General features: G+C 41.7%; 4 protein-coding genes across 4 annotated transcripts in view; 1 reads left to right on the forward strand and 3 right to left on the reverse strand.

The window, feature by feature from the left end:
* Positions 1-18: 18 nt before the first annotated feature.
* Positions 19-3,732, reverse strand: LOC118405667. The gene is made up of 2 exons (XM_035805259.1): positions 3,047-3,732; positions 19-1,632 (listed from the first exon to the last, which is right to left on the reverse strand). Exons 1-2 carry the CDS (start codon positions 3,305-3,307, stop codon positions 427-429), a joined length of 1,467 nt encoding a protein of 488 aa, XP_035661152.1. The 5' UTR covers positions 3,308-3,732; the 3' UTR covers positions 19-426.
* A 1,115-nt stretch (positions 3,733-4,847) lies between these two features.
* Positions 4,848-7,885, reverse strand: LOC118405669 (cyclin-O-like). Its single transcript, XM_035805265.1, has 6 exons — positions 7,603-7,885; positions 7,128-7,337; positions 6,728-6,919; positions 6,211-6,291; positions 5,706-5,932; positions 4,848-5,427 (listed from the first exon to the last, which is right to left on the reverse strand). The coding sequence occupies exons 1-6, from the start codon at positions 7,696-7,698 to the stop codon at positions 5,304-5,306; spliced, it is 930 nt and encodes a 309-aa protein (XP_035661158.1). The 5' UTR covers positions 7,699-7,885; the 3' UTR covers positions 4,848-5,303.
* A 3,294-nt stretch (positions 7,886-11,179) lies between these two features.
* LOC118405858 (cyclin-O-like) lies at positions 11,180-14,424 on the forward strand. The gene is made up of 6 exons (XM_035805665.1): positions 11,180-11,466; positions 11,746-11,955; positions 12,170-12,361; positions 12,800-12,880; positions 13,158-13,384; positions 13,827-14,424. Exons 1-6 carry the CDS (start codon positions 11,371-11,373, stop codon positions 13,948-13,950), a joined length of 930 nt encoding a protein of 309 aa, XP_035661558.1. The 5' UTR covers positions 11,180-11,370; the 3' UTR covers positions 13,951-14,424.
* Positions 14,425-15,388: 964 nt separating this feature from the next.
* The window catches only part of LOC118405406 (cilia- and flagella-associated protein 65-like), a 29,205-nt gene continuing 17,402 nt past the window's right edge, over positions 15,389-27,191 (reverse strand). The window contains exons 18-31 of the mRNA XM_035804905.1: positions 26,381-26,606; positions 25,718-25,846; positions 24,788-24,964; positions 24,085-24,262; positions 23,313-23,504; positions 22,821-22,950; positions 22,111-22,283; positions 20,427-20,588; positions 19,890-20,072; positions 19,032-19,216; positions 18,462-18,602; positions 17,794-18,007; positions 17,089-17,216; positions 15,389-16,380 (exon numbers count right to left, since the gene is read on the reverse strand). Of these exons, the coding sequence (XP_035660798.1) occupies positions 16,071-16,380; positions 17,089-17,216; positions 17,794-18,007; positions 18,462-18,602; positions 19,032-19,216; positions 19,890-20,072; positions 20,427-20,588; positions 22,111-22,283; positions 22,821-22,950; positions 23,313-23,504; positions 24,085-24,262; positions 24,788-24,964; positions 25,718-25,846; positions 26,381-26,606 (2,528 nt within the window). The 3' untranslated portion in view covers positions 15,389-16,070. The remainder of the gene's footprint in view (positions 16,381-17,088; positions 17,217-17,793; positions 18,008-18,461; positions 18,603-19,031; positions 19,217-19,889; positions 20,073-20,426; positions 20,589-22,110; positions 22,284-22,820; positions 22,951-23,312; positions 23,505-24,084; positions 24,263-24,787; positions 24,965-25,717; positions 25,847-26,380; positions 26,607-27,191) is intronic.

Consider the following 27,191-nt stretch of genomic DNA (forward strand, 5'->3'; position numbering starts at 1 on the left):
CTTTATTTCCGATCACGTGCACGTTATGCTGGTATAGGAATATGATATTAAGTCAATGATTCGGCCATCGCCAATAAACATATGACATTAGTACATTTTCAACTTCATCATTGTACAGGAAACAAAATATTGAAATAGGTAATATAAGGGATAAATAGAATAGATTTGAATAAATTATCAAAGTTATCATGTGCAGAGAATTGTGGACCCATGCAAACACATTTAATACAGAAATACAAACATACACATTCAAACGTCAAGAACAAATAAGAGGAGGGAACTCATATTACAACATGTAATCCAAACAAGTGACTGCTTGCGAATGATTGTGAATCAGTACAAGTAAGTTGTGATAAATATCTATGAAATGACTCAACTATACAACTACATATATAAACAAACTAAGACCATGAATAGTTAACAGTACTAGTAGTCTCCTCTCCGTGCAGATAGTCTGCTCAGGTGTCTCAGTAGAGTGTAGAAGTTGGCTGACACGTCAGATATCTGTGCGTCCGTCAGGTCGGCCAGCAAATTGGTGTCGGGGAAGAAGAAGCTCCTACAGAAGCGTGTCCTCATGCACTTGTGCAGCCGTACTAGTACACCCTGCCACGGCCCTTCCACGCACAGCAGACCGTCCTCCCACGAGTCCTCCCGGCTTGTCTCTGCCGGAGCACTCCGGGCCTCCACCCGGGCCACAAACCCGCTCCGGCCCCACTCACTCCGCACACACACGTCCATGTGCTGGTTCTCGGAAAACTTCAGGTCCACCCGGGTCAGGGAGTTAGAGAGGGAGGGTCCGGTGTGGTTGGCATGGTTACCGTTGTACCTCTCGGTCACGTGGTTTTGAAGCTGTTCTTCTTCGTGACGCCAGTAGTCATGCGCACGCGCGCTGACACCGTTCATGTCATTTTCGTCGACGTCGTCGGCAGTCAGGTCATTGTCCTCCCACAGTACGCATGCGCGAATCACGTTCTGTGGTAGAAAGCAGATCTCGTCCACGATCTGCGCATGCGCCATGATGACAGATGGATTCATTTGTAGCATGACGGAATCCCACATCGGGAGAGTACTTTTGGTGAGCCGGTCTTCTATCAAATCGGTCGAGATCGCCCATTTTCGCCCTTCGATCATTTCCGACGCGTCTCCGAACTTTGACGAAGACGTGGCACCAGGATAATGCCTGGCTTCCATGTGCCAAACGATGACGGTTCCCTCTACTTCATGCTTCATTCTCATTGGCAGCTTGTTCAAGGGGACTGCGCTGTCAGGCCAACCGTAACAGGTTAGTGACGTCACTAGCTCAACCGTGATGGTAGGAAAGTCGCCATAACGTTCTATCAGCAACATCACCACAGGTCTCTTCTGTCGCACGATGACGTCAACGACCCGGGACCAGGGCAGCTTGGGCACGTCGCCGTCTCGTACCCATCGCAGTTCGGACTGTATGGTGAGTTTCAGATGCTGCACAGCTGACGAGACGATACCAAACAGCCAGGTGTAGATCTTTAAGGGGTTCAGGTAACGCTCTACGTCAAGGAAAGCCGTCCATCGCGCCGGTTTGGTCCGGTTCTCGGATACTTTGTACAGGACCTGGTTGGCGGGAATGCTCGCTTGGTCTCGGCTAGTCCAAACCTAAAGAGCCAAACGAAAATATTTTGGTTTCAGAGCAAACTCAAACTTACAAACTTAATGTACAACACGGTAATACTTTCCACTCGGACCCAGCCATATTACTCACAAAGGGCATCAGAATCCAACAACTCTAACTGCTTTATTTCCAATCCCCCATAACATTTTCTTTCCTAAAATCATATCTCATTCTCTTCGTTGTTTTGCAGTAGCCAGTCTCCATATTACCTGCATGTATGTGAAACGTTACACATGCTCACAAGCTATCGTGAAAAATATCAGCCATACACATGATCATTTATCACGTCTGCAGTGAAAGTGTACCCGCCGTCTTTTGTTACCAAGTCGTGTACAACGGTACTTTCGGCTCCCATTAGAATCGTCCACAGAATTGGCGACATGAAACCCCATTCGCCCTTAACAACCCAAATGTTGACTTACCACCTTAATCAAATAGCCCACCAGCGTTAGTAAAAACACAACGCTAAATACCGCCTTGTTTTGCCATTAAGCGTACAGTGCCCCTTTCACCTTTTGAGAAATAAAATGCTGAAAGATCCTTTGATCCGTGTGGTATTCACGTCTTCCTGTTGCTATGTTATGTAGGGTTTCTCTCAAATGTATCCCAGTTACGGCGTAACGTTGTAAAAGAAAGCTTTTAGAGAGAGATCGTTTTTTAATGTCAACCGAATAGTACTAGTAATAGTAGTAGATGGCGTTTCGCGTGTGTATCAATCAAATACTGGACAGGCCGTATACCTTCGTGTTTATGTGGGCATAGCTATAGAAGCAACACACACTGGAAAGTAACGGATGCTACAGTAGCTGTTGATGGATGTCTAGTATTCATTCTTTTAGAACAATCAAAATCTACATTATTGAGGTCAACTTGTCAATTTCAGAGAACTACTTCAATACGAATAAAGAGAACACAATACATTAAAACCGACGCGTATTTTCATTTTTCAGTCTTTTAGAAAATTAGATTAAGACTATTTCCGTCAGTTTGTTAAACAAAGTGCAATGTACTGTAAATCATTACAGAAAACTAACAGAATTGTTTTTCCCACAAAGATTTCTTCATTATGTTCGTGTCAGTAAACAATCATGTTTTGGGGTTCTTGTTGTTACTGACGTAACGGTTTTCCACAGGTCCACTATTGTACATCATCAGGCAACACTAAACGCACCGATTGAGTAATTGAATTGGGTCCTGGAGCGAAACTACGTCCTTTGAACGAATCAAAGACTGACACAGAAAATAGGCAACACAAAGGACCAGAGCAAAATAGCTTCTTCTTGTTGTAATTCTGTAATCTGTGAACAATACAAGCATTTGACTCTTTTCAAATAGTAGGTAGATTCATAGGCTCCAAGAAAATTGCATTAAACATCGGTGAAAAAAACAGCTGTTTACCTCAAAATCGTCCCAGTCTTTGCCGATATCCAGAGGCAGTCGGCATTGCAGGACGTTCGGAGTCACCACTCGGACGAGATCGGCAACATTCGTCTCCTGCTCGAAGCAGTCCCGAAACTTCCTGTTGGCTCTCATGTGTTTGAAGAGGCCACTCAGAACGCTCAATGCGACGTCAAGTGTTCGTCTTGTCGAGTCGTTGACCAGTCCAATCGGTCCTGAGGAGGCCGAAATGTCGTCTGATCTCGACTCCTGTGACGCCATCTTAAGATTTACCTGTTACAGTGACAAGTCAGTGACCCGGTGCGATACTCTTCCGCAGTGGTTAAGCTGGTATTCAACTCCAACCTGTCCCTCTACACACTCAAAAGTAGAATTCAAAGTCTTGCAGAAACTTCTCCTTCAAAACCACCTGTTTCGTCCAATCAGCTAAGCATTAATGTTACCATAGCCCGTAAAACCCGGTTGTGGTACCACCCTTAATATAAAAGGGCGGTGTTTACATAGGGGTAAATCATTTGCAGAGCGCAGCGTAGTCGCGTTGTTATTGGGACAAATAAAAGAGCGCAATTGTCAATAGAATATTTGACAGCCGTTAGATAGAATCTGGCGTGACGTTTTGCCCACACACTTCAAATCTGTGTGACGTTAACGTATGTAAACTGAACACGTCAGTCTGGTTTATCTGTTGGGGACGCCATTATCGTCCCTGTCAAAGCCTTGTGTAACCCAATAGACGTACATAGTATAATAATTGTACTTATGTTTCATACCTAGCGTGCCTAGTCAGTAAGATTCGTGATGGAACCAACTCACAAAACGATTGTTGATGATGATGTGTCAGAGGGTAATGGGAAGACAGTCAGATCATTATTTTCAAGATCACAGATAGAATATCTGAGAAATGGAGAATCGAAGATGTCAATAATAAGGGGTAAATCCTTATATTGCTTTTATTTTCGTATTCTCGATTCTGGGCCCAACAACATTGTATTACTAGTATTCAAGTTGGTTGTAAGTAAAGCAAGCCGATCCTGCAACACTCATATTTTTAAATTGTCGCATAGTGCAACTAGCTGACAATAGAGCTTCTGTTGAACTACATTACCATCACAGCACAAGGAGGATACATTGGACTACTGTCTAACATTAGTCATAATCCATAACCATCATCATCTGATATTGTCATAGATAAAGTAGATGTGACAGCTATAATAGTATGGTCAGCTCATATACTACTGACAGGATAGCTACAAAATGTATGATCTCACTAGATCAGTTAGGAATAAGTAATTGTATGCCATATTTATAGTAAGGCTTAGATGTAAGTATAGTTTGTTTGTTTGTTTATTTTCAAACGCCTGGGTGGCCTATTCAAATTCGGTAAACTGGTTTTCGATAGGGCCCAGTTTCTGGTAAGACATTGAAATGATTTTTTTATTCCTGTGGACATGTAGGGCAACCCTTTTCCTTTTAAATGACTATAGTTTTATTTCCTTTTAAATGATCATAATTTTATGATCTACAGGTAAGTACCATTTCAAGGGTGAGGATATTGGAAATTAACAAGCTACATTTTGAGGTCTTCTCGAGGGTCTGGGTAAAGAAACATTACGATGAAGGTGCGTGTTGGATTAAATGGGATCATTTTCAACTTGCCTTTTCTAAGCTCTTTACTGTATTCATTAATTTGGCTATCATAGTAAGGCTTGAAACTTTAACTTAGGCAATGTCTGAGAAAGTAATAAGAAAGCAACAAAAAGTATCAAAGTACTCAACAATTTATTCGTTGAGATAAGAAAATGTTTTCTTCATACAATGTCACAATCGCTGTCCCATATTCATAATAAGTTATTACTTTTAAAATAGCAGCATAGCATATATTATATATCTTATGTACAACAGTCACAATATTGGATAATTTTCCAACTACTCTCAATATTCAATACATCACATCACATTACATTTCATCACATTACATAGTATTGCACTTTGTGAATAGTCTCATCTGAACAACATCATTATCATGCCAGCACAATATGAATAATAATCTTACACAAGGACAGCACAATTTTACACAACAATGTTAAAATGCATCTTTCAGATAAAAACTCAGATCAAGTAGACTGTGATTGACCATTAACCAGTGGGTTTAGCAAAGGTAGTTTACATCTGTTCTAAGGTTGTTCAGCATCACTTCAGAACACGGGTGTCATAAGTCAGATGAGAGTTGTGATGTGGGATGGACGGAGGTCAAAGTTCACTGGTGGTACTGCTGGTAACACATCATGAGGAGGTCCGGGAGTGGGAGGCGGTCCATCATCGTCATCAACACCAGCTGCAGGTCCAGAATGCACCTCTCTACAGCTGGGCAGGTGTTCATTCTGTGGGGAGGGGGGTGACAGGTGTCAGTCAAATCAACATCTCGGTCAAAAGGTGAAGAAGAATTGCTACTTGTCCATCGCAATTAGCAGTTCAACCAATGATAGCATGGCACTTTTAAGTACGGCCAATGAGAGAGTCGCTGCATGCGATTCAAATACTTCCATTTTTGGTTTTTGGTTTTATTTCTACATTTTAACAATGGTGGGCAGGGCTATGGTATCGGTCTATTACAAAATGATTAGAAGAACAATCAAAGATGGTGGACAGGTGAAGTTACCTGGTGTTGTTGACAAGACTTGCGGCCAAGTTCAGGGCTGCGAGAGCGAGGCTGGAGGGAGCGTGCTGACAGATGACGTAGTCCTGCAGTGATGTCACCAGCAGGTGTCTGGCCAGACAGCTGGTCAGGTGGTCGTACCGTCCGGCCTCGGCCAGGTGCTCCAGGAACAGGATGGAGGTGGGAACGGTCAGGTGGAAACCGAGCGTACTCAAGACTTTCCTCTCCAGCTGGAAAACAACAGCAGTGTCACAATTCAGTATACAGTAAAAAATAAAAACTACATATTGTATATAAATATGAGATTTTTTTTTTTTTAAATAGTGCAGTATGGTATTCAGTAACCGATTTGGTTGGATGAGATGTTTTATTTCCACTTGCTATTTTCCCACACAATGTTGTGCAGTCTCATACCATTATGCTTTTATGTAGCCACTCCTCGGTATGTATTACCATAATTGATACAGAATGCATAGATAGATGGATAAGGGCTCAATTTGTTCCTCACCATTCTGAGCTGCCCCCGTGTGTACTGGCCTTCATCACACAAGCCGACAATCTCTTCAGCACAGAGGGGATGGACTTCCTCCTGTAAACAATGGTAGGAAAAGTCAGGTACATGTACTGAGGAAAAGCACACACAATGAGCACATTTAACTTCTCCCTACAACTACAGCTATGTGAACTGCAGTGAAGAACTGTCCAGTAGGGGGCGATGTTGCATGGTCTGACACACTACATGCATTATTTGTATTATCTTGCTATGTCTAAATAAAGCCACAGTTTGAATATATGATTGAAAGGAATCTGCCAGTGGTAACTAGATTTGGACCTTCACACAAAGAACCATAACTTCACCTACCGAACAACTTAAGTCAACGAACAAACGTTTGTGTAAGTGTGGAATTTTCTTCAACACATGCTGCACACTGACATCTTTTGATGTAATTTTGATTTTAGAATCAAATGTAAGTGTTTGAATAACTATTGATATTCAGAAAAATAGTTAGATGCAATATATTCACCATTTTGGTGGCGATGAAAAGCGCAGTGGCCCCAAGAAGCTGTAGACAGTCCAGTCCGAGAGGTGTTACGGCCAGGAAACGGTCCACGATGTTAACTGCAAGGAACAGCGTTTCCGGTAGGAGGCGTGGTTGCATGGTCTGGCACACATGCGTCAACCAGCGGACTAGGAGGCCGCGCATCTCAGCTGTAATCTATAACAACACAAATAGTTGTTGCAAATTAATGTCAACAATTTTTACGACGAAATTTATAAAATCGTTGCCGGAAAAAGCCAATTGAATGTTAAAATCTGACCATTCATCGACAAGTATAATTATTACAGTACATCTATGAACAGATATATGTCCACCAAAATGAAATCAGACAAGCAAATACATAGGCGAAAGAAAGCCCTTTTACCTGAGGCTGGTTGTTAAGGGACTGGACGGGATGAAACTTGACTTCGTTGCTCTTCATCATGAGGAACCACTCGTTCAGGTAAGTCGGGTCGGCAGGAGCCTGCACCGTACTGTCCACGATCATCTGGTCGGGCACACTCCACTTGGGCGCCGCAGCCGCACTGGTGAAGGCATCGGTACATCCATGCATTGGACTGACATCATAGATGTCCTAGAAAAACACAAATGATTACATATGATTCTATGGATCCATTGAGAGAACATTCAATCACAGAATTACCAGGTAAAGTATCAGTCCATTACACTAATCTGATCAAAACAATAAATTGGTCACAGCTGTTTACATTTGTGATCGTACTGATAGACACAAGAACATTGTAAATCATTACGCTATCGTCATTTTATGAAGATCTATACGACAATATAGAAATCAGATCGCAATAACTAATGTGTAAGTGCTGATTGTCGACACGTACCTCGCAATAATCTGAGTCCGATGTCTCTCCGTCGCTGCCACGCCGAGATTGAAACTTCATCATGCTGGGCTTCATAGCGATCGCTGCCGGAAACATTATAATCAGAGGACGGTAATCGATCGACGAGAGTAGCAAAGCTTCACTGGATATTGGACGATGGGGAGATGTTGTCAAATCCACGAGGAATGGTAGAGATCCATCAAAAATGCTCCGATTTATACTTGAAAAGTCAGACGGCTGAGTCTGGCAGACGATCGTGGTGTCTCGCCGGCATGTTTCCCGCCAAATCCACACATTTCACCCTACGCTCTGATTGGTTGATTTCCTAATTGCCGTCAGACACACCTGGACCGTCCCCGTCTGGGCAATCTTAATTCTGCGATGTGATTGGTCAGTTTGATAACGTAATCATCGAATGGCGAGACGCCTGGCATTCCTGCACGTCCACACGGGATCAAGTCAGACATAAGTGTCTGTGATTTGTGGGCCCATCAAAATCATACAAGATATGTTTCTGATTGAACGACAGTGTTTAATTATTTCTAATCTGTTTCTAATAGCGTCGGTACATAATTGGGTATTTGCATCCATCTATTGCGTGAAGAATTAATTGTTGGTATGTCACGTTTGACATCGATTCTTTGGTTTCAACAACATTCAGCTGCGCTTTAGCAGCTGCACTTTTAGATCATATCGCCGGAGGTCGCTACTGGACGGTCTGTGTCAAGTTCGTAATGTAGGTTCTGACAGCAACTTGAGACTAATGCTGTTTTGATAGGGTAAATGATATCTCACTTTATTTTCATGTTAAGCATAGTAGAGGCTGCTCAGTTGGGAACTTTTGTTAGTTACTGTATATACACACAGATGCTAGTAAATAGGGTTTATGAAGCACGCACAGGCTGTCGTCTGCTGATTCGCTTGACTGCATGGCATTCTTGCACAGATCAACAGATGCGGTTGGCATACACTTGATAAATGAAACGCTAGAGGTCGCTATTGAGCCGTCTTTATTAGGACATACCAGATCTGGTATACGATAGCCTGGGATTGAATAACGAAACAAGTAACAGTTGGTCAATTTCGGTATCCTGGATATAAATCAACGACTGAATCACTTCTTTGATATAGAAGACGATGAATCGCGATTCACAAAAATATCAACATTGACGTTAACTTACTTGACAATTATCAACATCAAAACATAGTAAAATTTCAATCTACTTGGCACGCACGTCAACACTGAGAGGGCTTGATGTCCATTTGTTTCATGGCATTCAGGACGACCAATGGCATCCGAATACAAGTGCAACGTCAAACTGCGTACTTTGTATATAAATCGCTAGAGGCCGCTGCTATACCGTGTACGTGCGACGTTCGTTAATCTCCAAGCAGATGTTCAGGTAGAAGTTATTGTCACAGTCTGCTCATAATGTAATCATCGAATGTCGAGGCACCTGACATTCCTACTCGTCCACACGGGATCAAGTCAGACAGAACCGTCTGTGATTTGTGGACCCACCAAAAGCAGACAAGAAACGTTTCTGATTGAACGACAGTGTTTAATTGTTTCTCATCTGTTTTCTATGGACATTGGTACATAAACAACCGTTTGCATCTATCTATTGCGAGAAGAATTGTTGTTATGACATCGTTTGACATCGCTTCTTTGGTTTCAACCGCATTCAGCTGCACTTTAGCAGCTGCTCGCTAAGATCATACCGACGGAGGTCGCAACTGGACGGTCTCCGTCAAGTTCGTAATGTAGCTTGTCCTAGAACTAGAACAGACTCTAGATCTGTTTGGCCAACTGGACCAAGGGACATGGCCACGGGATGAACAGAGGAAGAGATACAAAGACACTCTCAAATACTACCTGAAAAAGGGACATTTTGACCCACTGAACCTTGAAAAAACTGTGTACAAGCTGACGTTCTTCAATCTCCAAGCAGATCTTCGGATAGACGTTATTGTCGGTATAATCTATTCACCATGCAGTAGCGCCCTCTAGCGACTGACGTATAAAATCCATGTTAAGAAACAGGCCAGTGTGTTGTCACTGTCGCTGAATCAGATGAAATGAGGCGATTTCTGGTTGAACTTTCCACATTCTGAGGTAGAATGGATTATCCTTGGCTAGCGGCAGGGGTAGGGGACAATGATGGCACGGCTTCTGTGGAAGAGACTATGATAATAATAGTGCGATCAATCATTCATCATAACAGTGAGGTCCTTATCAAATACCCCAGTCTCTGATTCAATAAAGAAACAGATGAGAAACAATCTAACACTGTCGTTCAATCAGAAGAGCATCTTGTATGGTTTTGGTGGGTACACAAATCACAGACGTTTCTGTCTGAATCCCCGTGTGGACGTACACGAATGCCAGGTGTCTCAACATTCGATAATTACATCATCAGACTGACCAATCACAGAGCAGACTGTGACAAAACTTCTACCCGAACATCTGCTTGAAGAATAACGAACGTCGCACGTACACGGTCTAGCAGCGGCCTCTAGCGATTTATATACGAGGTGCACGGTTTAACTTTGCACTAGTACTCGGATGGCATTGGTCGTCCCGAATGCATGTTTATCGCGCTTTACAAATATAATAGACATCAAGCCATCTCAGCGTTGACATCCCAAGTTGAATAAAATGTCACCATGTTTTGATGTAGATAATGTTAACATCAATGTTGGTATGTTTGTGAATCGGGATTCATCGTCCTCTACATCAAAGAAGTGGTTCAGTCGTTGGTTCCTATCCAGCATGCCGAAATTGACCAACTGTTACTTCTTTCGTTATTTAATCTCAGGAATGGTTCTCTGGTATGTCCTAATAAAGACGGCTCAATAACAAAACCTAGCGTTTCATTTATCAAGTGTAGACTAGGGCCAACCGCATCTGATGATCTGTGCAAGAGCGTAAGTCAAGCGAAATCAGCAGACGACCGTCTGTGCGTTTTTCATTAGCCCTGATTTGCTGACACCTGTGTGTAACTAATAAAAGTTTCCAACTGATCAGTAGCCTCTACTATGCTTGATATTTCATGCAAATATGGAAAAAGTGAGATTTACACTATCCACTCAGCATTAGACTCCAAGTTGCTATCACAAGCTACTAGTACATTACGAACTTGACGGAGACCGTCCAGTAGCGACCTCCGGCGATATGATCTAAAGTGCAGCTGCTAAAGCTCAACTGAATGTTGTTGAATTCAAACAAGTGGAGTCAGATGATGACATACCAACAATTCTTTACGCAATAGACAGATGCAAACGGTTGTTTATGTGCCGGTGTCCATATAAAACAGATGAGAAACAATTAAACACTGTCGTTCAATCAGAAGAGTATCTTGTATGATTTTGGAGGGTCCACAAATCACAGACGGTTCTGTCTGACTTAATCCCGTGTGGACGTGCAGGAATGCCAGGCGTCTCGACATTCGATGATTACATTATCAAACTGACCAATCACAGCGCAGAATAAAGACTGTCCAGACAGGGACGGTCCAGGTGTGTCTGACGGCAATTACCAATGAACCAATTAGAGCGCAGGGCGAAAAGGTGTGGATTTGGCGGGAAACATGCCGGCGAGACACCACGATCGTCTGCCAGACTCAGCCGTCTGACTTTTCAAGTATAAATCGGAGCATTTTTGATGGATCTTTACCATTCCTCGTGGATTTGACAACATCTCCTCATCGTCCAATATCCAGTGAAGACTTGCTACTCTCGTCGATCGTCTAACGTGCTCTGATTATAATGTTTCCGGCAGCGATCGCTATGAAGCCCAGCATGATGAAGTTCCAATCTCGTCGTGGCAGCGACGGAGAGACATCGGACTCAGATTATTGCGAGGTACGTGTCGACAATCAGCACTTACACATTAGTTATTGCGATCTGATTTCTATATTGTCGTATAGATCATCATAAAACGGTGATAGCGTGATGATTTACAATGTTCTTGTACCGATCAATACGATCACAAGTGTAAACATCTGAGACCAATTCATCGTTTTGATTAGATTAGTGTAATGGACTGATACTTACCTGACAATTCTGCCATAGAATGGGTCGATTAGTAGACTTCTTTTGGTGAGTCCATTGAATCATCTGTAATCATTTTTACTTTTCCAGGACATCTATGATGTCAGTCCAATGCATGGATGCACCGATGCCTTCACCAGTGCGGCTACGGCGCCCAAGTGGAGTGTGCCCGACCAGATGATCGTGGACAGTACGGTGCAGGCTCCTGCCGACCCGACTTACCTGAACGAGTGGTTCCTCATGATGAAGAGCAACGAAGTCAAGTTTCATCCCGTCCAGTCCCTCAACAACCAGCCTCAGGTAAAAGGGCGTTCTTTCGCCTATGTATTTGCTTGTATGATTTCATTTTGTTGGATGTAATATTTTTACTTTGCTCGGCGTACAAGTCAATGAATAGTCAGATCTTGACGACAAATCATTCAATCGACTTTTTCCGACAACGATTTTATAAATTTCGTCGCATGAATGAAAAATGGTTGGCATTAATTTGCAACAACTATTTGCGTTGTTACAGATCACAGGTGAGATGAGAGGTCTCCTAGTCCGCTGGTTGACGCATGTGTGCCAGACCATGCAACCACGCCTCCTACCGGAAACGCTGTTCCTTGCAGTTAACATCGTGGACCGTTTCCTGGCCGTAACACCTCTCGGACTGGACTGCCTACAGCTTCTTGGGGCCACCGCGCTTTTCATCGCTACCAAGATGGTGAATATATTACTTTTAACTATTTTTCTAAATAACAATAGTTATTCAAACACTTACATTTGATTCTAAAATCAAAATTACATCAAAAGATGTCAGTGTGCAGCATGTGTTGAAGAAAATTCCACACTTACACAAACGTATGTTGGTTTACTTTAGTTGTTCGGTAGGTGGAGTTATGGTGCTTTGTGTGAAGGTCCAAATCTAGTTACCACTGGTAGATTCCTTTCAATCATATATTCAAACTGTGGCCTTATTTTGACAATTAGCAAGATAATACAAACAATGCATGTAGTGTGTCAGACCGTGCAACAGCGCCCCCTACTGGAAAGTTCTTCACTGCAGTTCACATAGTTGTAGTTGTAGGGAGAAGTTAAATGTGCTCATTGTGTGTGCTTTTCCTCAGTACATGTACCTGACTTTTCCAACCATCTTTTACAGGAGGAAGTCCATCCCCTCTGTGCTGAAGAGATTGTCAGCTTGTGTGATGAAGGCCAGTACACACGGGGACAGCTCAGAATGGTGAGGAACAAATTGAGCCCTTATCCATACATCTTTTCTGTATCAATTATGGTAATACATACCCAGGAGTGGCTACATAAAAGCATAATGGTATGAGACTAAAGAAAATTGTGTGGGAAAATAGCAAGTGGAAAAAAAACACATCTCTCCCAACCAAATCAGTTACTGAATACCCGGCATACTGCACTATTTAAAAAAAAAATGCTCTCATATTTAGATACAATATAGTTTTATTTTTTACTGTTTACTGAATTGTGACACTGCTGTTGTTTTCCAGCTGGAGAGGAAAGTCTTGAGTACGCTCGGTTTCCACCTGACCGTTCCCACCTCCATCCTGTTCCTGGAGCACCTGGCCGAGGCCGGCCAGTACGACCACCTGACCAGCTGCCTGGCCAGACACCTGCTGGTGACATCACTGCAGGACTACGTCATCTGTCAGCACGCTCCCTCCAGCCTCGCTCTCGCAGCCCTGAACTTGGCCGCAAGTCTTGTCAACAACACCAGGTAACTTCACCTGTCCGCCATCTTTGATTGTACCTCTATTAAATCATTTTGTAATAGACCGATCCCATAGCCTTGCTCCCCCTTTGTCAAATTGTAGGAAAGCAAAAGAAAGTTTTAATACGTTTTACAAAAAAATGTGACGTTTTGAGCAAAATTGAATTGCACAGTGTTTTAAAATGATGTGAGTGGAATGTATTTCAGCCTAGAAAGGGCTGTAAATTTCAATGAAAAGTCAATGAACCATTCATTCATTCATCCATTCAAAGACTTAAAAATCAAATACTTGATGGGCATACAGCCACTCTCTCATTGGTCATACTCAAAATCGCTGTACTATCATTGGCTAAACTGCTAATTGCTATGGACAATCAGGATTCAATTCTTCTTTATCCATTTGACTGATATGTTGATTTGACTGACACCTGTCACCCCCTCCCCCCAGAATGAACACCTGCCCAGCTGTAGAGAGGTGCATTCTGGACCTGCAGCTGGTGTTGATGACGATGATGGACAGCCTCCCCCTCCCGGACCTCCTCATGATGTGTTACCAGCAGTACCACCAGTGAACACTGACCTCCGTCCATCCCACATCACAACTCTCATCTGACTTATGACATCCGTGTTCTGAAGTGATGCTGAACAACCTTAGAACAGATGTAAAGTACTTTGGCAAAACCCACTTTTCAACGGTTAATGGTCAATCAGTCTCGAATTGTATCTGAAAGATGCATTTTAACATTGTTGTGTAAAATTGTGCTGTCCTTGTGTAAGATTATTATTCATATTGTGCTGGCATGATAATGATGTTCTTCAGAATTGTTGTTCAGATGAGACTATTCACAAAGTGCAATACTTAATGTAATGTGATGAAATGTAGTGTGATGTAATGTGATGTGATGTGATTTATTGAATATTGAGAGTAGTTGGGAAATGATGCAATATTGTGACTGTTGTACATAAAATATATAATATATGCTATGCTGCTATTTCAAAAGTAATAACTTATTATGAATATGGGACAGCTATTGTGACAGGATATGTATTGTATGAAAAAAAAATTTCGTATCTCAACGAATAAACTGTTGAGTACTTTGATACTTTTTGTACTCTCTTATTTCTTTCTAAGAGACATTGCCTAAGTTTCAAGCCTTGCTATAATTATCAAATAAAAGATCATGAATTCAGTAAAAAAGATTAGAACTAGAAAAGCCAACAACTTGAAAACAATCCCATCAGCAAACTCAGCACCTTCATCAAACCATGGAGAAGACCTCAACATGTAGCTTGTAAATTTCCAATATCTTCATCCTTGAAACTGGTACTTGCCTGTAACGTTACAATAACTATCATTTCTGTCATTTAAAAGGAAAAGGGTTGTCCTACATGTCCACAGGTACGAAAAATTCCTTTCAAAGTCTTACTATACTTACATCTAAGTATTACTATAAATCTGGCATACAGAATTCAATTGCTTATTCCTAACCCAACTAGTGAGACCCATTCATTCTGTAGCTATCCTGTCCACAGTATATGGTGAATATATGGCAGACCTACAAAGATGACCATATGACTCCCTAGTTAGACTCCATAATGCCAATATGCCATCAGGATTTCTACAACTCAACACCAGAAGACCCCCAAAACAATAGAAAGATTCTGAAATAGTAGCTTAGAGCCATGCTGTATTGTAAGAGAAGTAATGAACAGAACATGTCAAGAGCACTTATAGTAGATAATTATGTATGCAACGTACGGTAAATGTTGAAAAGTTTGGGGTGGTTTTGTTTTTGCAGTTTATCGTAACGCCAGGAGTATACCTTTCCATTGTATTGCTAAACTGTAAACAACCTTTTCCTTTCAGGTTGAAATTAAGTCCCAAAAATAAAATGAAATTACTGTTGCAAGAGAGGAGAGGTGAAGTAACAAGTAAATATCTAAGAATCTTACACTGGCAAAATATACATTTAAGGGATTTAAGTAAACAAACAAAACAGGCAGAGTGTGTAGAAAGTGCAGAATTCATTTTAATGATTCTTCTTTCTCAGATATAGAAAATTACAACCATTGTCCTCATATACATAACTGTGTTTCTCTACGAACGAGAAAATATACCAATACACCTCAGACGTGTAATGTTCAAATGTCTTCTAAAGAATTCAGTGTGCAAATCTTAAAATGTGTTCTCTACAACATGTACAATACAGAGCCTTTTTTTTAATTTTCACTACTAGTATATATAGCAATCCAACTTCATGAAATCCAAGGGATAGTTGAATACCAAGTCTCAATATTTCTTTATATATTTACAAGAAGATATAAGGCACTTAATTCACGAGAAAGGAGTTCTTCTTTTATCAAGGCACTAACGTGGGTTAGAAAATGCCATCTTTATACAGCTTGCAGAAAAGCTAAGGCACAATAGACACCAAATCACATTCAAACCATATTTGAGTGAAACATCATGAGGTTTCATAATCATAAGAAAAAACATCGCTCGTGTTTGTATAAAGAATTGAGCCTGAAGTTATATATTATAGCATACAAGTGCACAACAAGCTATGTGATACATGTGCTGTACACTCTATATAATAAACTTGGCAAATCGGTGCCTACAATCACGAAAACAAAGAGAAAATGTTTGTGCACATTGTTGAAACTTTATACACTCTGTTCACTTCAAACGACTTCAGTCTCTGCTTGTGCTGATGCTCTGTTGTTGCCTGGAGACCACAGTGGTCACGCCCGTTTTCTGTGTGAACGTCGTGCTGGGCGGTATGGTAGTGGTCGGTTTCGTCCTGGTCGTGTGGCCGGTTTTCTGCGTCATCGTTGTGGTGAACCCGGTCTTGATGAGGGTTTGCGGGCTGGCGGAGCTTGGCGGGAGGGCGATGATACGCGGTCGTGCCGTCAGGTTGACCTCGCCACGACTTGCCTCCATCATGATGTTAGCCATGGTGTTCTCAATTACATCTTCCAGCAGGCTGGCAAACTCGGGAGTCCTGAAAATACAAGATTCAGTATGAGCTACATGTATTATAACAATATATATTCAATTTGGTGAAACCAGGAAGACAAATGACAAGGATACTACTAATACTAGGCAAGATTCTACATAGAATTTCCTTTTTACTTTCAGCCTGACTGTCACACAATTTTGCATGTCAGGGGCTGAATCGGTCTCCTACCTGAGAGCTGTACAGGAATTGTACAGGACTATTTCTATAATGTCTACGCACACATAGTTTAAGTTTCTATTGAAGAAAACAGCTCCAAGATCATAGGCAGTAACAATACTGCATACATTTTGCACAGTTTAGAGAATGGCTTGAGATTGTTACTGTTATTTCATGGCACGTTTCCTTATGTTTGTTTATGAATTGGTCTTTTTGTATGTTTCTGAGAAGAGAACAATATATGTCAAGCTTTATTGACACAACAAAAAGTACAGTGACTTTTGTATGGTCAACCATAAACTACAAAGAATACAGAATAGATCTTAAAATTCTACTTATTAAACAATATAGGATAATAACATTCTACTAATTGAACAATACATGGATAGGATAACAAGAAAAATTCCATGCAATCAGGTGGGGCTAAATGTGTCTTTTCTGATCATAAAGCAATCTTGTATGCATTTACCCATCTTAGCGTTATGATAGATTTGGATCTAAAGTGTAAGATATAGTGACTGTCGTATATCTGACCTCTTGAGAGCCTGTTGCTGCTCCAGCTTGGCCTCCAGCTCCATGGTCTCCTCCACTCCCAGCGCATCTATCCGCTCCGGGCTCTGCTCAGCAGCGGGGGTGGGAACCTCGTACGAGGGCTCAGGAGACTGTCAAGGTCAACACAAGGTCATAGTTAGTAAGCACATTGTCTCTAGATTCATGTTGTGGAAGCAAAAACTTTATCAGTGTGCTTGGATCCTGCCAACATTCTTTAATCACTTGTCTAATTGCAAATTTTTCTGTCAAGGTCAATTGAAAGGCTTTGGTAAAGATATTGTCTCTAGCATCATATTGTGGGAACAGGAACATGTTTTTATGTAGATTTTGCTTGAATCCTGCAAATATTGTTTCTGAATCATTTGTCTAATTGTGAAAGTTTGTATGCTAGGCATTCCTTCCATTGGAAAAATGTGATAATGTATAGAAGGCTGAAGAAGTCTTCTCTAGTCTTACCAGTCCTTATGATGGCTCCAGGGACTGTCAAAGTCAACACAAGGTCATTGTCTCTAGATTCATTTTGTGGAAACAAAGCTTTCTCAGTGTGCTTGAACCTGTAAACGTTAAACTTCATTCTTGGATCATTTGTCTAATTGCAAATTATTAAAGTTTGTATGCTACACATTCCTTCCATTGGAATAATGTGATAATGTATGGACATCTTAAAGAAGTCTTCTCTATTCTTACCAGTCCTTGTAGCTCAGGTTCGACGTCTGGAGACACAGCAACGGGAGGCTCCTCCAAGGGGGACACCCCCTCCCCCTCCTCCTGTCCGTAGTCGGGAGACTGGGGCAACGACGGCTCCCCTAGCGGTTTCTCACTGAACTGCGAAAAGTAGGGAATGGGCTCGTTCTTGATGTTGTCCACTGCTTCCTGGAAGTTAGGATCATCCAACAGGTCCCTGGAAAATCAATATCAAATGTCTTAAGTACATGTAATTCTTTTACTGTACGAGTAAACGAACAAGCATATGGAAAACATACAACTGTGAAAATACAGACAGACCAAAAATGATACCTCTCCATAACCTAGTAGCCTCCTCCATTGACCCTGGACTGTCATGTCTGATTAACAAGTAGTGCTGTCAACTCTAACCTCTACTTCCTGCCACTACGGCATGTCTGACCTTTGCTTCCTACTTACTGATTTCCTGTCACTCTACTTACAGTGTATTCAAATATCTAGACACACACCAATACAAACTAACAAACACAATGATGACAAAGAGTCCATACATGCGTGGAGTCAAATATTGGCATTAATCTTAGCATTATCAGTAAGTACTAGTTGGACTATTGAATGTCTCAAATCATCAAATCCTGAGTTATAGTAGAACATGGTATGAAAGATCTCACCTGAGAATGTTGGACAGTACGTGGGACATTGTGTCCTTCTCCTCATGGCTGACCTCTCCAAGGTCGACCGGTCCCTCCTCCTCTCCCTCCTCACCGAACATCCTCTTCTTCAGGCTAGCTGTCAGCTCTTCTCCCAGGGTCCTTTGGGAAAACAATGGATGTAAACTACTTCAGTAACTGATTGGAGAATACACTTTGCAGTTACTAGTTCTACTGAACAACAAAGTAGAAACAACTCAAATATTTTTGCTGCCAAAAATTATTATTGTAACATGTCCAGAACATAACATATCAAAACTGGAAGTTTTGCTGCAGTACCGTAGAAAGATGCTAGAAGGCCCATTGCCAAACTTGACCTTCATTTCCCCAATACCAGCCAACCCAATGACCACATATCATTAAGATCCATTGATAGCTTCTTGAGTCATTATACTGTGCACAACCAACACATGCCCAGCCAACCACAAATACTAGTAGCAATGAAAACATATTACTAACCTTCTTGGTGAAGGTGTGAAAGTTTGTATGTTGGTGTATCTAACAATAAGCAAACGTGTAGAAAATCCCCACCTGTCTATGAACATGACCTTGGCCTCCTCAGGGAAGTACTGCTGGAACTCCTCGATGGAATGTGTGCGAGCTGTGGCTCCCAGGTGCAGGAGGAAGGCCCGCGGAGGCTGCGGCTGCTCCCAGATGTCATCAGATGGCTGCGACTTCTTCAGGTCAGGGGTGGACTTCCTGATGGGAGGGAGGGTCTGGGGAAGAAGGAATATTCATCAATTTTCTTGCTTCTTTTTCTTTTCTTGATTAACGCTAGTTAACCTTTATCCACATGGCAACCTTTATCCATTGTTTATAAAAACGAGGTATTTAGGGATACGTAATCGACGGACGTTGGTTTCAAATTGCAATATTTTCATAGCATTCCTGTCTGAAACACTCGTCTGTCAACTTGATATCTCTAAATGCTCCGATTTTATATACAACGAATAAAGGTTACCCCGCGAATTAAGGTGAACTAGCGTTACCACCTTAGTCATGACATTTTTGTGCAAACAACAAAAAAAGCAAACTAACAACTCTAATCTCAGGGCATATTTTCAGAAAGTACATGTATGGGGGAAAAAAGGAAGAATTTCTATCCCCTATATTGTACCTTTCCCTAATTGATTATTAGTTGATCAAAGTCGCCAATATCTACCAATATGACAAGTCAGTTTAAACATGAATCAACTGTCATTTTTTTTGTCAATTACCTGCAGTTGATTTTTGGAATTCTTCTTTCCTTTTCAACTTTTTAAAACTGCCATGTTTCAATCTATGTTTTTCCCAGCTTACCTTTTTTTAATCAACACATCTAAATGTAAACATCCATGACAAAGATATTCTATGCATGCAGATCTTAATCAACCCTTTTTTCTTACCCACCTGATATCGTTTTAAGTCTCCCTCAGAGTTAGACCTCTGTGGTTGGTCTACCCCCGACCGACATGGCCGCAGCACGCCTGACGTTGTCGTGCGAGATGGCGGCCCTTTCTCCTCGTCTGCCGTCATGTTGTCCTCCGTGATCGTGAACTCGTATTTCTGGCGTTCCTTCTCTGCTTCCCAGCGCTGTGAGGTTACCACAGGTTAGGTTAAGGTGAAAGTAAAGTAAAGGACTTCTACTTTTCTACAGCTTAATGCTATAGGTCGAAATATTTGTGGTGTTTTATCCCAAATTAGCAGTTTTGGGCAACTTTGCTGTGCATTCACTACAAATATGTGTCTCCAATTGTCCTGTATTATTGCAAAATCTATTCCTTGTGAAAATGAGTGAATTTAGTTTAACAGTTTTGACCCTCTCTGGGATTCAATGTTTTGTACCTTTCTCATCAGACTCAGAATCTTGCTTGACTTGAAACATTTATCCACTAACTTAATCAATTCTATCTAATATACAAGCACTAGAGGCATTTCCTGCTATACCTTCAGTTCCTTCTTGTATTTGGCCATCTCTGTCTCATCGGTGACCTCACAGATGAGGTCAAGATCATAGAAGGATGGCACGCCCTTGGCAGTGAAGACGACCTTGCACAGAAGGCTCTCCTGTGGCTGTAGGACTCCTGACGCAGGGCTGATGCCCAGGCACTGTAAAGAGACAGTACATGCGGTAAGTTTTAGTGATAGCCCTTAGATTTCCATTGTCTTCTGTTCAGCAGCAAGTTTAGGTACATTTAATCCTAAAGTCATTTATGAAAAATCTTTGACAATTCACAGCTTTAGAGAATGGATATACTTAGAGGCAAGTTTTCCTCCTAGCCCTCTGTTATGTGTGCTGTCTAACTATATACTGTAAGTTCATTTATGTTCGCGAGCACTTAATTTCGCGAGTTTGAGCAAATCAGGAGTTCGCGAGATCTTTGAGTTCGCGAGCGGGTGTTTCAATTATTTTTCAAAAGTTACGATCCGGTACTATGACGGTAGCGAGTACCCCCCTCCCACCCACACCGCAACACCAGTCATACCGTCAAAGGCGGCATTTACGCCTTGAAGTTCATAGTTCCCATTCAAACAATGTCTAAAGTTGATGTACTCGATAAAAAAAAATGTGTTTCTACCGAGCCACTGTCTCATTTTTGAGCTCATTTCGGCCGTAATTTGACGACAGCGCACAGAACGCAACAGGGCCAAGGACCTCTGATATGTCGCAATCACATTTGCCGCACAGGCTGACGGGATACCCCACGCCAAGCCAAGCGACGCGGGCGCCATTTTGAAACTTTTTCAGTGTGAAAGACGGCGCTAAGTTTTAAACTTTCAGCGTAATTTGTGGACACAAGTTGTACACAAGAAGGTGAAGAGTTCATCTCTCCCATATTTAAAGTAGTTCTAACCCAGAATTATGAAATGAACGTCTTATTTTCGGCATGTAAGCGGAGTTGTGTTTGCCACGTTTCTAGTCATGAAAATTCCCAGCTATTATTGTTGTAAACCTGCTGTAATTCCATACCTTTTCTTGTATTTTTAAAGACGAATACAGTTTTAATTTTTTGCTTCGTTCGTAACTTGTAGAAATCTAGTAAAACTAGGAAAATGTACTAAGTAAATTGCAGCCACGGCGTGCACGTACTACTGAACAAAGCCGACAAGATTCTTTTTTCTCCGTTCGCCAGTGGCACATATCTACACAATAATGATTCCATGTATAGTTAATGTGTTGAATTAACTTTTATTTCGGTTTGAAAATAATAAATGGTCTGTTATCAATTCAGTCTTGTCATTGGTATAAGTTGCAATCATAGTACACACGTAGTTGAGACTGGATTTTTGGACGGAAGGTGTGGGGAGGGGGACGATGTTGAACATGCATATTCGCGAGTAGATGACTTCGCGAAGAGAAGGTCTAAGCGAAATACGCGAACTTAAAAATCTCGCGAACTTAAATGAACTTACAGTATAGGGTGAGCCTGCTGGACAGAGCTGCATGGAAGCACGGCGTGAAGACTAGCTGACTGCTGTATACCCGTGTAAGGGACCCCAGCAGCAGTATACTCAAATACTGGATACCACTACTTGTCCTCTTGTGGAATTTTTGCTAAGGAATGTCTGACACAGACAACAAACTGAACTCCTTCAACTGGCAAGATTGGAATCTGGACTAAAACTGTACCTGACTGGCGAGTGCGGATGTGTAGTGCCACTCAAAGGACACCACGTGGTCGGTGGAGCGGTTGTACAGGAACAGGACCGTGCGCTTGCGGCTGAAGAGCGGCATGTTTCCAAACGACACCCGCTCCTCGTTCAGGAACACCAGCTGGCCCGGAACAGGGACACTTTGGACACCTGGGATAGCAAAATAACAACAACGTCAAAAACTATCAGATAATCTTCTTTGTGTGCCCAAAACTGAATTATGATAGAAAACAAAGTCTTTGTTTTTTGTTTATTGCTTGTTTATTTGCACATACATGTCATAAAATTACAAAGGGTGAAAACAAAACATGCTGGAACCAAAAACCGAAGAGGGTTATTTTGGGTTACCCCTTACTGGAGTTAAACAAAGTCCTTGTGTGGTACTTGCTCTCATGTTTATTACTTTCTGTAGAATGATATATGAACATGAAAATAAATGGGCATATGAGTGATTGCACTTTTCTGGTTGTGTGTACTAGTATAAATTAGATCTGTTAAGCAATCTAGTATCCCAGAGCCAATGGGTGAACAAGTATACACAGCTAATGGAGTTTTGAAATAGATCAATAAAAAGAAATTTCCACACAGCATTGTGGAGTGGTCCATTGTCTCTTAGTTTGAGCATTTCAAAAGCTATAAAAAATTGAGAAATCAAGTTGTGTACCTTCAAGTCATCTTTACACTTACCTGGAACCCCGCTGAAGGAAGCCTGTTCAGTGATGGGCATGGTATCTCCCATGATCCTCCTGTCGTACCCCACTCCTGTGAAAGTGATGAGAGCTGTGTCCCCTCCCACAATGTGAATGGGCACATCCACCTACAAACGTGGAAATACATGCATTGACTTGTTGAAAAATAGAGAAAAAAGGACAATATTTGTCATGCAAAACACTACCTATAGTACTAATGGACAGTTACAGTTACAGTTAGTGTGTCTGTGACATCAATCTGATTCTGAGGCAATCTGGCATTTGACTAACTGATACAAAGAGTATGTCAATAACACTTAATGATTAATCAAGGATGACTAATAATATGCTGTGTACAACTACAGCAGCCAATGATGCTTCACAAATAATCTACCGATAACGCTTAGAGCAGGCAGGTTGTGATTAACAATGAATTGAAATGATACAGCACAAAGCATGACACTAAGACAATATAGCAAGAAGCCCTTACCATGTATGTCTTAGCTTCAAACGGTGAGAAGACCCATTCTATATCAGCTGTCCTGCCTGGAGGAATATCCCCTATGGGGTTCAGACATTCAAAGATCTTCTGGTTGTAGTTCTCCCCCTGTAGGAGGTCAAGCGGGGTCAGGTCCAGACGGTAGGTCACGGGAACGGCACCTCCATTGTACAGCTCATAAACCTGGGGGGAGAGAACACAGTATGAAAACTGCATTGCTGTTTTGTACTTTCATTTGAGCCAGCTACATTGTTGAGATTCATAGTTTCAGTAAAATAGTGTTAAGTAAAATGGTAAGCTTACTCTACTGTGGTATTTTTCAAACAAATTTCGTAAAATTTCTATTGAATCTATTTAATCTCATTGAACTCATTTAATACAATAACCAGCTTTTCAGCACCAAGGTGACTAAGAGAAAATCTTGACACGTTTGCTGCAGTTTTATTTTCCTGGTTTTTGAAATTTTGACACCATGAATATGCATTTCCATTGTATAGCTACTACACTACAGAACTGTTTCAGCTGCGAGTTTAAAATGCAAAAACCTATTTTCTGTTCAATTAGTTAGGTCCCCTCAAAAATAAATGAATTTACAGTATTGTGGATCAATAGCTATTTGAACAAGGTTCCCTCCTTCCCCTTGCCTCTTGATAAATTCTGCTGCTTAATTGAAGACATCTTAATTTCATGCATGTCGTTGTGTTTAAACCAATGCTCCCCAACACCAACACCAACACCACCTTCAGAATGGACTAGTCCTGACCTGTTTTGGCGGGAACGTTGCGCCGACAGGAACGGGAGCGAACATGTGCTTGCTGCTGGGGAAGTGGACATATTTCCTCTCCGGGTCGACCGTCACCCCGACAAAGTTCAACAGGATCTCCCGCCCTCGCATCAACTTAAACAGCACAGGCAGTCTGTCTGTACCCACCATGTCATGGCTGGGGAGAACACAACATTAGGATTAGAACCAACTTAAACAGCACAGGCAGTCTGTCTGTACCCACCATGTCATGGCTGGGAAGAAGATGACATTCGGATTCAAACACTGCATTTTTACCAATCTTTGGTTCATACATTCATTTCTGAATACCCAAGTATCCCTACAATAAACGATAAGCATTCCAATTTAAATTCTACTTGGTCTCCAGTGAAATATTAAGATCAAAACACTGCATTTCTACCTATCTTTGGTTCATAAAATGGTTTCTGAATCCGAAAATATTCCTAGAACAAAAATATGCATTTTGATTTAAATTTTTGATGGTCTCCTGTCAAACTGCAGTGCAACATCATGAGAAAGCATTTCAGAACTAGAGATACATCCATTCTAGAAAAAGCAAAATATGGGATGGGATATAAACATACAACAAATTTCTTTAATAGCCCTATATCTAACAGTTACAGCAACATTCTGGAATCAATTACAAAGAATCACTTTCCTTCCAAAAGACGTTTCACCTCACCTGTAAGTGAAAGTCACCGTCTGTGTCTGTCCGGGGTCTAACCGTCCCTTCTTAGGTTTGACAGAGAAGAGTCTGTTGTCTGTGACCCTCATCTGGTGCAGCTCCTCCTCATCAAACTCCCCTGTCTCCGCCCAGTACTCCAGCTCCAGCTGCAGGTCTGTCGGGAACAGGAACGCCCTGGGGAGAGAAAACATTTTTTTTTTTACCTCTTTGAAAATGGAGATTGTTTTCTATCTACTTGTTTGTGTGTCTTGGTGTTTGTCTGCAGCGTTTAGTATCATAGCCAGTTTTTCAGCACCAAGGTCAGGATCAGGAAGGTACTGTAATTCTAAAATGTTTGCTGTGGTTTTAGCTTCAAGCTTTTTGTGGTTACCTCTCTATCAAAATCATGATATCATGAATTTCCATTGTACTGTCACTCTACTACAGAATTGAACAGGAATGCCCTGGGGAAAACAATCTTCTTTTACCTTTGTGAAAATGGAGATATTGTTTTCTGTATAATTGTTTGTTTGTTTGTGTTGCTGTATCTCTGCAGACACTTGAGTGACGTGTTAAAAAGGGGTGGGCTGAATAGGAGCAAGTGAGGCATGCCACAAGTCATTGTTCTACCGACACAACTAAATCAGGTCTTCAGTTATTGTTGTTACTGTTGCTGTTGTTGCTGTAGAACTGACATAATATTTTTGAAAAAGCTCCTGTTTCTTCATTATCAAACAGAAGAAGACCATATTGATTATCTTAGCTTAATGATTTTCATTGAACAAGTAAGGTTCATAGAATGTTAATGATACAAGAGAATAAAAACAACTTGTATAGACAGTAAAATGACATAGATCGCAATAGATCTAAGTAGTGAAATAAAGTATTTTGTTTCTGTCAGAAATGGCAAATAGCAAACATTTTAGCTCTGATAAAACCCATCCTCACCATTCAGATGTGACGGTGCCCGTGTTTTCCAACAGTAGGTCCACCACACAGGCTTCACTTCCTACAGGCGCTGCGCTGAAGTTGAAGTCCAGAATGGCTCGGGTGTACACAGGGGGTCTGTATCTGGTACTGTGGGGAAATTACACTTCATTATTCTAACAACTTTCTTCTTGTTCCTGTCCTATGTCCCAAAACTCAATTACTCACTTAAATCATTCCAACAGCTTTCTTCTTTTTATTTATGTATGTGCCAAACCATAGCAAGTTGAGGGCTCGAGCATGGGGTGAGGGGTTTGTCTAGGTACAGGTGGCTTATGGATGGCTGGTGGCTTTTGGCTCCTCAGTGAGCAGGGATGCCACTCTTTGACCGCCACTCTACTATGTGGTACGTATAGCTATTGGGTGAAGTTATTGGCCAAGTTTTGGGCCTGGAAAGTGCATTTTAGAAGGGGTGTTCCATACGTGTGCCTTTTTCATGTAACAATTTTTGTGCATGTTGCCAACATTGAGTTCTTTTATGAAATTTAGAGATGATGTCTATATCTTGTTCATTACAGATGGTTGTCTTTCACTTTAACTTTGACAGGGATTTATCTAAGAACAGTTTATACTTCAGCACTATGGACAAGGCTTTCGATAGAGAGAAAGGGGAGATGACCATACCTGTGCCTGGTGGGCTGAACATAAGTGAGTTCATCGTCTGCAGGATCGGAGTCCAGGCACAAGTTCATGTTGTCCAGTGAGAACAGCGACCACAGCTGACGCTTGCTGATGCCAATGCCGCTGCCATAGCAACGGGCGTCCGTGGCAACCAGAGTGGGGTACACGCCCTGGACCACCACCTCACACAAGTCCGCTGGGTCAGGAAACACTGGGTTCACACTGCGACCTGTTGGTAGAAAAAGTAAACCAAATATCAAAACCTGAAGTTGCAATGCAGTACTGTAAAAAGCCGCTAGGAGGCCCATTATCAACTTGACCTCTGTTTTCCCGACCACTACCCACCTATCATATATCACCAGGGTACTTCCCGGGCTTCTTGAGTTATGCTGTCCACAAACAAAACAAAAAAACATCCAGACAAAAAAATGGCACCAAAAACATAAAGGTAAAAGGCCTTCTGTTGAAGAATATTTCAAAGCAGAGTACCTTTGGAGAATAAGAAGAGTGGAGTTGATACATTCTGCTTACCCTGAAGATGTGTTAACTTTTGATTTCTCTGCTATATGTTTATAATTTCATAACAGACCCCACTGCTCTATCATACACTAACAGTCTCATACATAAAATCCTATTCACACCATCGCCCCCTCCCCCACTAAACTGCCCCCCTCCTGCACTAAACTGCCCCCCTCCACCACTAAACTACCCCCCTCCCCCAGTAACTGCCCCCCTCCCACACCCACCATCAGGAGTCAGCAGCTGGTACATGATGTGGAAGGTGTAGCTGGCTCGTCTGATTGGTCGGATGGCC

Source organism: Branchiostoma floridae, chromosome 18 (genome assembly GCF_000003815.2).
Source record: "Branchiostoma floridae strain S238N-H82 chromosome 18, Bfl_VNyyK, whole genome shotgun sequence".
Classification (NCBI taxonomy): Eukaryota; Metazoa; Chordata; class Leptocardii; order Amphioxiformes; family Branchiostomatidae; genus Branchiostoma; species Branchiostoma floridae.